We start from the raw sequence: 16,136 nt of genomic DNA, 5'->3' as shown, positions 1-16,136 counted from the left end.
TTCGCAAATATGGCGGAAAGCCATGTCTTCAAGTGTAAGTACTGCAGGGAAAAACGTTGTTGATGTTCATTGTGGTTAACTTGTACTTGTTTAACATCACCCAAGTAAACGACTGACTTGGTGAGGGTTTAACAAACAGATAAAACGATTTTGTGAATTGGGTGTAAAAAGATCTCTAATCATTACCGATCAGAAGGAGTTACGTTAACCTCAATGTAGTACATCAGCTTAAAGCTGCTTTCTTTAAATAGACGGTTCGTTAAGCGATAAGAATTTACATCATTAACGATGGTCGCGCAGTGAAGTGGGCTCTTTACATTTTTGCGCTGTTGTTTTTCACACCGGCCGTGCAAAGAGATATGGCAATTGATGATACAGTAAGCCTTAACCACTGCAACGCCATCTTAAGTAGAATAATATAAACATTAAATAATATAAAACGTCTACATTCACTACCCCTCAGTCTCCGCTGTAGCTCCCGTGACCTAAATTCTCAGAATGCATTGCCGCTGTGACGACACATTCACAGACTCTAGGTTCTATATGGTCTTTTCGCGCCACTCGCGTCCGAGGAAGACACGGAAGCAGCGGGGCAGCGCGGGTTTTGCCCGGGGATGAACCCGCGAGAGTGAAAGAGTTCCGGAGAACATCTGCGCAGTTTGTCAATGCACTTTACGAGAGAATGAGTCCTACAAGCAAGGTAATATATATATATATATATATATATGCATGTATATATATGTACGTTTGTCTGTGTGTTTGTGTCATATCTTTGCACACCAGTTTAACCTAGTAACATTTACCCATCAACATGGCGGTAACAAACTTTACTGTGGTAAACTGCGCTGTCATTACAAACGACTTTTGTCAGCTTATTGAATTAAGTTAACGAATTAAAATAATTTTTTAACGAGCAACGCTTATCTTATATTAACATTAAGTTAACTAATGTGAAATCTTTTCAGGTGTTAGTAGTTAATGTTGGCCAGTAGCCTATTTAGAAAATAAAATCGTATGTTAGCTAGGTTAAACTAGTTTTATGGCTAGCTGCCTTTCTAGTTTTAGAATTGGTTTGTTATAATTTTTAATAGAATTTAAGATTTACTGCATTTTTTTGTATTTTTGTTTTAAAGGCTTTTAAAACCTTTTAAAAGTGTGCCTTTTAAAAGTGTGTCATTTCTACTTTTTGTTTATCTACCAGACAGCATTTTTTTATTCCAAGATAAGAACAGATGAAACAACTTTTATGTCTTTCTAATACATTCATCTGTAGGAGGTTTTTTTTTTTTTTTTTCATGTTGGACCAGTTCATCATCTCTCTCCTTTGTTATCTCAGTGAGGCACCATGGGATTTGAAGTCCCTCAGATTTTCACAGTGTAGAGCCTCTGAGGTTGATCCTTTCATAAAATTTCTGGGGAGCAGACAGTGATGATACAGACGTACTCACACAATCTTGCACAAACCACTTTTGTATGTCTTTTATCAACATGTTTCACATTACAATGTCTTTTTGTCCTCCCACTCTTCACTCTTTTCACATCTTTTCTCTCCAACCTCATGGACTAATTGCGAAAGAATATGGTCAGAACTGCAACCCCAGATTACAAAAACAGCCTGATTTCCCATAAAAATAACACACACACACACACACACTTATTCACACTTGATCGCTTTTGGATATGTAAAGCAGAGCTTAAATCTGGGTGCTGTCCAGATCATATGATTCAGTATTAAATATCTTAAATATTTAGCTGTGGTCCATTTAGGTATCTTGGGTAACATACATCTCTGTGCTGTGAAAGCCAAGGCACAACTACAGAAGACGAATAGTAAGATGATTAGCTGTGTGTGTGAGAGTGAGCATTGCATACCTACATCTGTACAAATAGAAGGTGTTAAAAGTTTTCTTAGCAGGAAGGCAACCGCTTACGATGAATCCGTCAGCACCGAGGGGTCAAAGGGAAAGACACGTGGTAAAGGATACAGCGGTGTGTGTGTTCTCTGAGACGGTGCTCTGTGGCGTGTCTCTAGAATAACACACACATACACACGCTAATTTATTCACTTATTCAAACCACATTTTTTTCATGGTATTCCATGGAAATGCTGCATTGCTTTGTGCGTCAACCCCAAGAAACATTAATGAAAATAAGCCTGCAGTGTCTGTTTCGTGTGTCTTTCTGTAGTTTGTGCTAAAAAAGTCATTTACGCAGCCAGCGCAGCTCTCTGTCTCTCTCCTTCTTTCATCTTGAGTAAATTGCCAGATCTGTGATATATGTGACAGTTCAGGACTAAGATGATGATAAAATCAGACACCTGGTGTCATTTTATTGCCAAGTGTAAATTCGAACACCATCCTGTTCAAAACAAAACACGCAGACAGTTAATTGAAAATGTCATTGAATGTCAGTTCTTCACATGAGCGCATCTTCGTGTTCACCCAGTGTAAATACACCACTTGCTTTTGTTTAAGGTTGTGTGTGTGTGTAAAGGATGAGAGTAAGTGTATTTATTTCACAAAGACAAGAGTTCACAAAGACGAGTTCAAGTGTTGTACAGTATGAATATAGTTAGCATCTGTTGCTAGATGCTGTATGTACATCTTGCTGATAGATAGATAGATAGATAGATAGATAGATAGATAATGAAATTCATACTTTTATTCAGCAAGAGTACATTAAATTGATCACAGGACAAAAAAATGTTTTTAAGAATGATTTCTGAAGGAGCATGTGAAACTGAATACTAGAGGCTGCTGAAAATTCAGTTTTGTCATTACAAGTGCAAATTGCATTATAAACTGTATTAGAATAGACAATTGTAATTATATTTTACATTTATTACTGTTATGCTGTATTTTTATTATATAAATGCAGTCTTGGTGAGCATAAGACACTCCATTTAAAAACATTTTTTTTAAATCATACAGCCCCAAATGTTTATACGATAGAGCAATAGTGTGTAATTTTTTCCTGTTTCTCTCTAAAAGTGTGAAATGGACTTGTGCCTGTCTATCACAGTTCTCTCTTGTGGTGCCATCTGCCAATCAACTCAAGAATGATTAGTCAAATGGCATTTACAGCTCAGGTGATTGACCTGAAAAAAGGATGGCAACTTGCCGATTGCTTACTTCCACAGGGTCCTATGCCAGCCAGCAACTGCCATTGAGATAAATGGGAATGTTAACAGATTTCTCCAGATATTACAGACCTCCTTGGATGTAGAGAGACAGGATGTGGTGGTAATTTTCCTGATGCTGTGTTGTAAAGTTCTCCATCACACATCTACACACACACAAACACTCACACTGAATCTGATCGACCATGTGATTGCACATGCTTTACCTCACCTCGTCTTTGCACTGACACTGATGTAACTTGGCAAAGAGGATCATTTTTCTGTCATTGGGGAAGGTGTACAGGGCCGTGGACCACACATTCAGATTCACACTCATACACACAGGCTGTAATATAATTGTGACTCACTGTTTGTATAGCTGAGCAGATACTGGAACAGCGGTCCTCAAGAGAAGCACACACTCCATTGTCATTCATACAAACAAACACACACACACATGTTTGGTCTCACAGGTCTCAGGTTTGACTTACTAACTGCAGGTGTTGCTTCTGTTTGTGTGAGTTTGAATGTTTCGAAATGATTTTTCTAGGCAAACAATGATACTTCACCAAAATGCCACACATCAGACCCTGGAACATGTTTATGGTTAATTCGAAACTAAAAGACTAATGAAATGAATATGGCTGGTATTGAGGGAGTCTGGGGAAAAACTGTGACAGGCCATCACTCAACTCCATCTGTGAATCACAGTGTGGGGTCTCATGGCTTGGACATGGGGGGGCTTCTGCTGGCCCTGCTCACTTGTCTTTATGGATAACATATATGGCAGTAGATGGATAAAGTTTTTACTAGTAAAACATATTGGATCTTCAAGTTTAAAAACTCTTTTCTGTTTTAATATATTTATAAATGTAATTTATTCCTGTGATGGCAAAACTAAATTTTTGGCAGTCGTTAATCCAGTATTTAATGTCACATGATCCTTGAGAAATCATTTTAATGCTGATTTGCTGCTCAGAAACATGTCTTAATATTATCTGTGTTTAAAACTAATTGTGCTGTTTAATGTTTTAGTGAAACAGCATTTATTTGAAATATAAATCATTTTTAACATTATAAATGCCTTTACTGTCACTTTTGAACAATTTATTGCATCCTGGCTAAATAAAAGACAACAGTAACGATTTACAATTTGTTAACATTGGGTAATGTATTTTTGCAGCATCCTGTTCATGTTACTTGCATTATCTCATGTTAACAAATACAATTTTTGTTCTTAAAATTGTTTTTGCTAAATATTAAAATTAACATCAGCTAAGATCAATAAATACTGTAGATACGTGCATTTAAATGTCAGGATCAGAAACCAACCCACACAGCGTCCTAAACATATGAGCAGGTCTGCCATTAGGAAAGCTATTTCTAATTCAGACAAAGACAGAAATTCAAGCAGACTTTTTATCCAAAGATACACATCACAGCAGTTTAACTAATAGTGTTTAACAAGGAGACAAACAAATTTATCTCTTGTCTGTAGAAGGACAAACCTGAAGAAAAGTTTAGTGAAGGTTACAAAAAGAAAGAGAAAGGTCACAGAGGGGTTTGCCTTTGGGAAACAAGTCTTAGATCCTTACTCAAAGTTAATAAATCTCTACAAATGATTTAGTGCTGTTAATATTCATAAATAAACCATGGAAACATTCATTTCTTCACATTACATGCTAGACAAAAGTGATGGCAGTCCAGTTGTAGTCCTTTTAATGTGAGAAATCAAAACAATAAAATAGAACGCGTTTTAAAAGTAGTTCCTGAGTGTGCTGGAAGTGTTAACAGAGCAGACCGAGATCAATTCTGACTGAAGGAACCTGAATACTGTCATAAGAAACTGTTTAACTGAAGGGCTTTGACTTGTGTGTGTTTTTGGTGCAGATTTGCGGTTTCTATGGCTCCTTATGAAGCAGTGGGTTGTATTTCTGAGAATTCCGAAGCACAAAATCAATCAGCACATTTCATTACGTACACACACACACACACATTCCACACAGAGGTATGTAATGCAGATTCTGCTGCCCTCTTCTGTCCCTCTGACAAACTGCAGTCTTGCAACAACTCTCTTTAATGCACAGACTTACACATACACCACATATAGGACACATTGCACTGATTTATATCCAAAAATACTTTTATTCACTGTATACTTTCACTTTTTGAGAATGACACTCATAAAGACAGATGGAGTTGTCTTTTTGATAAGTGTGGTGTTCTCAGCAAACCTCAGCACATTCCCAAATTGACCTTTATCTATCAGGGGTCAGATGTCAAGGATCTTGATGAGTAACTCAGTAATGTGGATAAGGGGCGCACTTACATACACATCAATCCCTAATCAAAGGCACAACAACAGTGAAAAACTAATTAACGTCCACCTCCAAAATCAGGATAATAAAATAAGATTTTGTTTTTATTTTCTGTACAGTATATGATTGGTTCAGTAGAAATCTCTCTCATCTCCTAAAATTGCGTATGTGAAGTGTTTCTATATCCATTTGTAAGTAAATGCCAGCATGTGTGTTCTTTGTTGGTGTGTGTTTCATTTGATCTTCATCTCATCTTTGAAGTTTGACTTATGCCCTCTCAACTGTGACCCCATGTTAGATAAAGCTGTGGACGGGTCAGGTAATTCATTCACAAAATGAATATACACGCAAAAGTTCTCTCAGTCCTCTCAACAGCACAGCACAAAGCTAAAGATTACGCATATCAAGAGAGAAAAAAAAAAGAGAAAAATCGAGGAAAAGATACAGTGGCAAAAAAAACATATGTGAACCAATTAAAACTGATTTAAGAGCCAAATTTCTTAAACAGGATGATAAGGGTAAATTGTACTTATTTTGTCTAATATATATATAGATAGATATATATAGATAGATATAGATATAGATAGATAGTGCTGTGAAAAGGTTTTTGCCCCCTTCCTGTTTTTTTTTTTTTGCCACAATTTTTTATGTCACACTTAAAAGCTTCAGATCATCAAACACATTTTAATATTACACAAAGATAATGCAAGTAAATACAAAATGCAGTTTTTAAATGATGATTTCATTTATTAAGGGAAAAAAGCTGTCTAAACCTGCGTGGCCCTACGTGAAAAATTAATTGCCCCCTCCTGGTAAATCATGAAAGAACTGTGATTAACCACATTATTTTAGAAAGCTGAGTTAAATTTCACTAGCCAAACCCAGGCCTGATTACTGCCAGTTCTTTGGCAAGCAGATCAGCCCAGAATATGAAAGGAGCTTGTTAAATTACAAATGATGCATTTTCCATAATATGCATAATGAAATACAATGAAAAAAAGCTTAATATAGCTTTATTAATACAGTGCATTCATATTCTTATTCTTATCTGCTTGCCTGTATAAAATAAGATGTATACTTAATTTTAAAATCATACAAATGTGATACCATAAAGGCTGGAATACACTACATGACTTTTAAAATCTGAACCGATTTTTCAAACGCAAGGCATCATACATTTACTGACTTTGTAAATGGTAACAATGGAAATCTGGCCATCACACCAGAGTTGGGTACTTGGACTCGGGACTTGGACTTGGACTGCAATTGTGAATGAACTTGTACTTGGACGGACTCAGACTTGGATATTTTGGATGCATACATTTTCAGAGTACAGACTAATCCATGTCATGTGCAATATGAAATTTAAAAAAGTAACATAAAATTAATATAAAAAGACATTAATAAGTGTCTCCCACTTAAACTCAATTGATTAAAAACTAGGACTTAACAAGGAGGACACGGACCCAACACTGCATCATACACTACACAACTGAGGTCTAGCAGACTTTGAAGTCGTTCAGATCACAACAAACTCAAGCAAAAATGTGCGCCTTGTTGCAAGGAGACAATTCACAAATGAAAACAATTTACATTCTAAAATTTGCTGAAAATATCAAACAAGTTTGATATCCTTCAACTGGGTGGATTTAGAGTCTGATGCTAAAAAATCGGAGTCTGTGACCATCATACACTACGCGATTATCTATGGAGTCTGTCAACTCAAACCTGCAGACTGGCTTTGACTTTCAGAAACTAGCATCGACTTCCCCAAACTGTAAATCGGAGGAAAATCGGGGCAGAAATCATGTAGCGTATTCCTGGCTTAAGCAGACCCACATGAAATATGGGTACGCTGAATTCCACCAAATTTTCAGCAGATTTGAATGGAATTCAGCGCACCCAGATCCCATGTGGGCTTGATTGTGACATTTACAAGGAAGCAGCATTTCCCTGTTGAATCTTGATGTACCATTACAAACATGCTCGAACATAGTTCAGATTAAAATTCAGCCAACTGAAGAGGGATCATATTTACATATACAGTGCCGTGAAAAGGTTTTTGCCCCCTTCCTGTTTTTATTTTTTATTTTTGCATATTTGTCACACTTAAAAGATTCAGATCATCAAACTAATTTTAATATTACACAGATAATGCAAGTAAATACAAAATGCAGTTTTTAAATGATGATTTTATTTATTTAAGCCTGAGAGACACTGCACGATTTTTGGCTGTCCTAGAAAAATTAATTGCCAACTTTTTGGAAGGTGTGTGTCCCATTACATCTGGTGTAAAACCAACACAGCATTTCATAAAAAGAACATCATACCAACAGTCAAACATGGTGGTGGTAGTGTGATGGTCTGAGGCTGCTTTGCAGCTTCAGAACCTGGACAACTTGCCATAACTGATGGAACCATGAATTCTGCACTCTATCAGAAAATCCTGAAGGAGAATGTCCGGCCATCAGTTTGTGACCTCAAGCTCAAGTGCACTTGGGTTATGAAGCAGGACAATGATTCCAAACACAGCAGCAAGTCCACCTCTGAATGTCTCAAGAAAAACAAAATTAAGGTTTTGGAGTGGCCAAATCAAAGTCCAGACTTAAATCTGATTGAGATGCTGGCAGATTGCTGAATTAAAACAATTCTGCAAAGAAGAGTGGGCCAAAATTCCTCCACAATGATGTGAAGGACTCATTGCCAGTAATTGCAAACGCTTGATTGCAGTTGTTGCTGCAAAGGGTGGCACAACCAGTTATTAGAATTAGAGGGCAATTACTTTTTCATGTAGTGCTGGCAGGTTTGGACAGCTTTTTTCCCTTAATCAATTAAATCATCTTTTCAAAACTGCATTTTGTATTTACTCAGGTTATCTTTGTGTAATAGCCTATTAAAATTAGTTTGATGATCTGAATCATTCAAGTGTGACACATATGCAAGGGGGCAAAAACTTTTTCACACCATTGTGGATGTGCAGAAAAAGACATGTAGCCTACTTGCTTGTCTGTGGAAAAGACAAAGTTTGAGAGCCATTGCACCAAGAAGACCTGTGATCTAAAAGAACTAAAAAAGTTGTTCCATGAGGATTCTCCTTGTAATTAGTGTTGTCTATTTCACTCTGGATAAAGTCTGCTACTAACTAACAGGACCTCAAACGTCAAGTCGTAAGAGGAGCCCCAGTCACCTCGCTCTTACAAAAGCACTCAAAACTCATGCTGTTTGAGGAGAATACTAACCCTTTTATAAGTCCTGTAGGGCTTGCAAATGCTCCAGAGTTTATTTAAAACCAGTAAAAGATCTGGACGGAGCTCGGCCCGGAAACACACCTAGTCCCTCAAGGCTTATTATAGCACAGGATCAAAAATCCAGATGATAAATCCCACCTCTCATCTCAACACTCAACAGAGCCCCTCAGTCCACATTGTTTTCTCAGCTACTGCCGCCAAGTTTCGCACTGCAGTTTAATTGGGTTTAAAGCGCCATCTAGTGTAAAAAGAAGAGACTTTGTCTAATATGACAGAATTTGTCATTCACTCAAATTGACTCCCTACAGTGAATTATTATAGAAAATTATTGTTAAAAAAAAACTTTGGGACAGAACTCCTGGTTAATTTAAATCCATATTTCATTTCACACAATATGAAAAAATACTTCCATTTAAATGAGCTGTACATAGCTACAATTGTAGTTAATGCATTTACAAATACTGGGTATTGACTGGAGCAGTAAATATCCACTTTGCACTTCCCTTGCAATAAATCCATTCATCCTCACTACTGCGAAATTTTGTATGGTACTATAGGTTTTTGGGAAAGTGCTTTAGTTTTTTAATTTATTTTTTTGTTGCCATGTAATAGATAGGTAGATAGATTCTGTCAGGTATTTTGAACCTTGTTCCACTGCTAAAACGACGTGGTATTTATCCAAAAAACGGATAAAAATGGCCGGAGGACGTTTATAGTTTATATATTCCCTCACGCACACTGCCCCTCTACGCTCGTAACCGGGATCTGTGTGTCTAGCCGAGCAAGGCGAGCGGGGTGATTCCTCGTGGGGTGGGGTGGGCAACAATGCGCGCTGTTGAATTGAATGGTGAGCGCATAGTGAATGAAGTTTCAATGGAGGAGGCAAGGATGCGCGCGACAGCGCACGCGCCACACCCCCGCCTTCAATTAAAACATCTCAGGGTTCGTCTGAGTGCGAGCGAAGATGGCGACAGAGTGAAGGAGACCACGGAAAGATGACAAGCCCCCTACAGACAGACAAACACGCACGAGCTCTTCGCCCCGCCGCCTCAGAGATGCCCGTGAATGAGTAAGACGCGGCTGCGTACGATGTGTTGTCAAGGAGATGCGGGGTAGGTGATGGAGTCTCGCGGCATGTGCTTTATCATGCACGGTCTCGGTAATTCAGACGCAGGTGTTTGCAGTGCAGCTTGATTTTGAGCAGCAGGTGAAAGGGACGCTTCGAGCCATCATGTAAACGTCGCGGTGGGGAATATTGCGGAGGAGACCCGCCCGTGTGAGCTCGCGCTTTGTCTCCCCCTCTAAAATATGATCACGGGCGCCTGGCGCTGTGGAAGCAAATCTGACGAGTTAGAAATCTGCCGCGTGGCCAAATCCATCGACAAACCGTGCGCGGAGCCAGAGAAGGTGCAGAGATGGCGCATGAGCCTCGCGTCGCTGCTCTTTTTCACGGCGCTGCTGTCCGATCACCTCTGGCTCTGCGCGGGAGGTAAGCTCCGTTCGAGAGACCGGACTCACCGGAGGACGTGGAGCAACGCGAGTCACGACGCCCAGACGGGCCTTCGCGATGAGGACTGCGGGGTCCTCTTGAGCAATCTGACGGAAAACGGGCCAAAGTGCGTGGAGGCTGACGCGCGACGTCGCGCGCCTCTGGAGTCCGCATGCTCTACGCTTTACCGGCAAAAGAGCGGCTTGGTGAGCTCCTTCTATTCTGTGCCGGTGCCCACGGTGTCGCCACACGCGTTTTTGGAGTACTTCCGGAACTTCAGCTTGTCCTTTTGCGACGCGCTCACAATAGCGGACCTACTGGAGAGCATGACCGGTCTTGACGGGCTCAACTGCAGTCTGACTCGTGTCATTCGTGACCTGTTCAGCGGCGGACCGGAGGACGGGGACCTGTGCACCGCTTGTGTTCACGCGTACATTCGACTCGACCAACACGCTCAGGAAAAATATGAGGAGTTTCAAGTCCTTACGCGCAAATTCATGACTGATGACTACTCAGTGCGCGCGCAAACACACCTGTGTCAGGTGAGAGTCTCTTTTTAGTCACTTTGGATGAGGTATAGACAAGATATGTGTAGATGCATTTAATGCGAACCAACCACAAGCTTGAGTACTACATTCAGTATAAATTTGAATAAGAGTTTGGTAACCTGTGTTTCAGGCAGTGTATAAAGCCTGGCTTTGTGCAGAATATTTTCCGGTTCCTCAGCGGCAGTGTGTGAGGTGGCTTCCATGCAAGCACTACTGTGGTGAGGTCACAGCCAGCTGCCCCTTCATCCTACCTGACAATGACCATCTGCTGTATGCCGGTCTGCCAAGCTTTCTCTGTGCAGGTAAGTCACAGAATACATACACTAAATGCCCCAGCATTATATGTGCAGCCCCTTCTAATCATCATATTTGGCCGTTGCAGTAACTGTACAGAATTGGGTGCTTTCAACTTTGTTGCAACAGTCTGGCCTGCACAAATTCCACTGAACAGCTCTGGGATGAATTGGAACAGAAAGTTCGTAGCAAAGGTGTTCTTTGGGGTTCAGGTCTGGACTTTGTGCAAGCCAATCAAGTCCTTCTGCACCGAACTCAGTAAACCAATTCTACACGGACCTCGCTGTGGGCACAGGCTCATTGCTATGCTGAAATAAAAGGGGACATTCTTCAGACGTTGAAGTTGAAAGTACAATTCTTACGAACATTCATCCCCACAGAAATAACTGGAATTACACACTTTTGGCTATATTAGACATTATTATTAGACAGTTAACTGATCAAATTAATAATATGTGTCTTTGGCTAAACATTGTCATATGAACAATCTACAAACTACTACACTGATTAAGGTCACAGAAGCCTTCAGTATCATTTATTAGTTCATGAAGTGTTGTTATTGTTAACTAAATTTATTAAAAATAATTTTTGTTAATTGAAAAAAATAAAATGTAAATATTAGATGAAAAGCTTAATTGAAAATCAGAAATGTGGGCTTAGCAACTAACTAAAATAGTTTAAGCTGAATTACTAAAATTGAAATAAAGCTAAATAGAAATCGAGAACCAATAAAAAACAAATGATCACTTTAAATCAGTAAATCTCTTGCTGGGGAGTCAAGAAATCTGTAAATATGATTAAAAGATAAATATGAGATAAAACTACAACTCGAATTCCAGAAAAGTTGGGACGTTTTTTAAATTTGAATAAAATGGAAACTAAAAGACATTCAAATCAATTGAGCCAATATTTTATTCACAACAGAACATAGAGAACATAACAAATGTTTAAACAGAGAAATTTGACACTTTTATCCACTAAATGAGCTCATTTCAAATTTGATGCCTGCTACAGGTCTCAAAAAAGTTGGCACGGGGGCAACAAAGGGCTGAAAAAGCAAGAAATGTTGAAAAGATTCAGCTGGGAGAACATCTAGCAACTAATTAAGTTAATTGACATCAGGTCTGTAACATGATTAGCTATAAAAGGGATGTCTTAGAGAGGCAGAGTCTCTCAGAAGTAAAGATGGATCTCCAATCTGTGAAAGAGTGCGTAAAAAGATTGTGGAATACTTTAAAAACAGCGTTCCTCAATGTCAAATTGCAAAGACTTTGCAAATCTCATCATCTATAGTGCATAACATCATCAAAAGATTCAGAGAAACTGAAGAAATCTCTGTGCGTAAGGGACAAGGCCGAAGACCTTTGTTGGATGCCCGTGGTCTTCGGGCCCTCCGATGACACTGCATCACTCATCGGAGATTATTCTGTCAATGACATTACTAAATGGGCCCAGGAATACTTCCAGAAACCACTGTTGGGAAACACAATCTGCTGTGCCATCTGCTCTATCGTGCAAAAAGGAAGCCATAGGTGAACATGGTCCAGAAGGGCCAAGGCTCATTTAAAATGGACTGTTTCAAAGTGGAAAAGTGTTCTATGGTCAGACGAGTCCAAATTTGACATTCTTGTTGGAAATCATGGACGCCATGTCCTCCGGGCTAAAGAGGAGGGAGACCTTCCAGCGTGTTATCAGCTTTCAGTTTAAAAGCCAGCATCTCTGATAGAATGGGGGTGCATAAGTGCATACGTTATGGGCAGCTTGCATGTTTTGAAAGGCACTATGAATGCTGAAAGCTATATAAAGGTTTTAGAGCAACATATGCTCCCCTCCAGACGACATCTATTTCAGGGAAGGCCTTGTGTATTTCAGCAGGACAATGCAAAACCACATACTGCAGCTATTACAACAGCATGGCTTCGTAGTAGAAGAGTCCGGGTGCTGAATTGGCCTGCCTGCTCCAGAAACTCATACCCTCGATGCCAGACATCTTCAAACTGTTTTGAAAAGAAGAGGAGATGCTACACCATGGTAAACATGCCCCCGTCCCAACTATTTTGAGACCTGTAGCAGGCATCAAATTTGAAATGAGCTCATTTTGTGCATAAAATTGTAAAATTTCTCAGTTTAAACATTTATGTTATCTAAGTTCTATTGTGAATAAAATATTGGCTCATGTGATTTGAAATTCTTTCAGTTTTCATTTTATTTAAATCATTTACATTTCCAGAATTTGGGTTGTACAAAATGACACATTTTATTATTGGGTGATTCAATAATAATCACCCAATAGATGTTTTACCAGCTAAGAAGATCAGCACTTTTAGAGTTTCATCCCCCCCTATCTGATGTGAGCATAAGTATTGGAACAGTTGCCTCACAGGTTTTTCTAAGTGATCAGCTGTGTCCTGCTGCATTAATTCTTCAGATATTAAAAGCAGGGAATGTGTCGTATCAGTTATATCCATTGCTTCTGCATTCTGAGTCTTGCATTCGATGACGACACAAACCTGGATGAAGACTAGGGAGCTGACTTTCAGAGAAAAGCAAGCAATTTGGATGTTAAAAGAAAAGAGGAAGTCAGTTAGAGCTATAGCAAAAACAAAGGGCATGGAGAAATCACGAGTTTGGAAACCACCCTCAACCAACAATGACCTGATCGGCTGAGAAAAATAACAGCAGTTGATGACAGACAAATCATAAAAGCTGTGAAAATGAACTCTAAAATACATGTCTGTAAAATCACCAACAACTTCCAGAAAGCTGGAACTGAGTTTCATGGACAGATGAGACAAAGACTAAGCTTTATCTAAGTGATGGGAAAGCACAAGTGCGGAGAAAAAAGGGAACTGTAAATGATCCTAAGCATACAACTACATCTGTAAAGAATGGTGGAGGTGGTGTCATGGCATGGGCATGCATGGCTGCCTCTGGAACAGGCCCTCTCAGTTTTAATGATGAAGATGAATACCCTGAATGAATTTGGAAGGGTATAAAACCATCTTGGCTACCAATATTCAAGATAAATGCCACCAGACTCATCAGAAAACACTTCATATTGCATCAGGACAATGACCCAAAACACCCTGCCAGTTCAATCAAGGAGTTTATAAGGGCAAAGAAATGGAAAGATTGCCCAAATCAATCTCCAGATTTAAATCCAACTGAACATGAATTTCACCAGCTGAAGAGGAGAGTAAAGGCAGAAACTCCCCAAAACAAGCAACAATTGGAATTGGCTGCATTAAAGGCTGGGAAAAGTAATTTCAAAGGATGAGATCAAGAGTCTGGTGATGTCTATGGGTCACAGACTCACTGCTGTGATTGCGCACAAGAGATCTGCAGCTATATAATAGATTTTAATCTTTTACATCTTTTACAAGTTCAACTGTCCCAATACTTATGCTCACATCAAATAGCGGGGTGAACTCTAAAAGTGCTGTCCTTTTTATTTGGTAAAACATATGTGTTGAAACGGCTAATAATAAAAATGCTGTAGTTTTGTCTCAAATTCATCTTTTAATCATATTTGCAGATGTCTTGTCTACTCAGTAGACAAAGCAATTTTGTCATTACTGTCCCAATACTTATGGAGGGCACTGTATGTATAAATACTATAATAGTATATAAATAATACTAAAATAGAGAAACCCTCTGTTCAGTGAGTAAGTCAGATTAATCAAGAAACTACTCCAACTGATTCGTAAATGTTCAGTCAGAGATGTTTGTTTTTGATTCACTAAAATGTGTTGACACTCTCAGCACAGTGTTCTGTCCTGTTCTAATCCAGTGTTTCTCTCATTCTCATCAGGGTTTCACGAGGAGTATTTGACCAGTCAGGGTCCGGACTGCTGTGATGTCAGATGGAGTGGGTGTGACTCCACTGTAGGTGCTGCATGTGCTCTGACACGCCTCCCGGGCTCCTTCTCTTTGCATAGGAGGTTATCATCAGGAGCGGTGTCATGTACAAATCGTCTTCATGGCAGTAAATTGAAACTGTGTGTGCTTGTTCTCTTCTTACTACACACTGTAATCTCCATAACAACATTGCAGCATTGCAGCACTGGCTCTTTGGAGGCAATAGTACCTCTAGAAGACGTTCCCATGAGGGAGGAGTAAGAGACTGGAACATCTCCCTCTTTATTGGAAGACACACATGCTGTGAAAGTGTTTTTGTCTGCTGTGCATGAGACGAACCTTACCAAATGCCTGGAAAACACAGGAAGTCTCACCACCGCTGAAGCGCCTGTGCCTGTCTTTTTGAGGGTTGGAACATCTGGCTTGATATGAGCGCGCATGTTTGTGTGAGAGTGTGAGTGAATGAATGTTTTTAACTGTTTTTCAGTGTTTCGTTTCTTTTATCAGGACTAATTGCACATGTTAAAACATGGTTCATGAATGACGATCCTGTTTTGTTTTAGACAACATTCTTGGAAACAAAAAGGAATGGGTGAAGAATGAATGGATGGCATTGGTACATTTCTCCTCTAATAAAACCAACACTATTGGAGACATTTTTCAAATTTAAGATTCTTATATATATGTAACTCCTAACTCCTGTCCATGTGTCTACATTGGCTACAGGAGAAAAGGTGGTTGCATTTGAATTTAGGGTGGATTCTGCTGGCATTTTCTATGACTTGTTCTTGTGTACTTCCTTCAGTGTTATTTTCTGTTTTGTGCTCCCTTCATTACTCTTTCTCTTTCTAAAGGCTTTCACACACTGCTGTAGCCAAAACCTATTAACGCCTCTCACATTTACTCATGGGTTTTATGTTGGTCTTGATGTTTGGGGGCTGTTAAGGGGACTTTTGGTAGTTACCATTTAGCAGATGCTTTTCTTCCAAAACAACTCGCAGTGCACTAATTGAAAAAATACTGTGGGAAAAACTTCGGAAACGTTACAAATTTACTCCATGTGGTCTGTCACAGTTCTACGTATTCCCCAATAACAACATGAAAACAAGTTTAAAATTATTACATCATTCAGACAGGGTGGTTTCAGGCACACATCATTTACATAATGGTCAGTGATATCCACTTTCATAGTAAGTGGATATATATTTCATTCTGCTCTAGCTGTCAGACTCAGAAGCAGTTGTGGGAGAAAAATAAGCTGTG

At 39.3% G+C, this 16,136-nt stretch overlaps 1 protein-coding gene across 1 annotated transcript; it reads left to right on the top strand.

Annotated features, from left to right (window-relative positions):
- The first annotated feature begins 9,102 nt into the window (after nt 1-9,102).
- nalf2 (NALCN channel auxiliary factor 2) lies at nt 9,103-15,525 on the top strand. Its single transcript, XM_058774972.1, has 3 exons — nt 9,103-10,715; nt 10,852-11,023; nt 14,827-15,525. Exons 1-3 carry the CDS (start codon nt 9,993-9,995, stop codon nt 15,132-15,134), a joined length of 1,203 nt encoding a protein of 400 aa, XP_058630955.1. The 5' UTR covers nt 9,103-9,992; the 3' UTR covers nt 15,135-15,525.
- Nucleotides 15,526-16,136: the final 611 nt, after the last annotated feature.

The sequence above is a fragment of the Onychostoma macrolepis genome, chromosome 05, assembly GCF_012432095.1.
Source record: "Onychostoma macrolepis isolate SWU-2019 chromosome 05, ASM1243209v1, whole genome shotgun sequence".
In the NCBI taxonomy this organism is placed as follows: Eukaryota; Metazoa; Chordata; class Actinopteri; order Cypriniformes; family Cyprinidae; genus Onychostoma; species Onychostoma macrolepis.
This window is presented reverse-complemented; position numbering and strand designations above follow the sequence as displayed.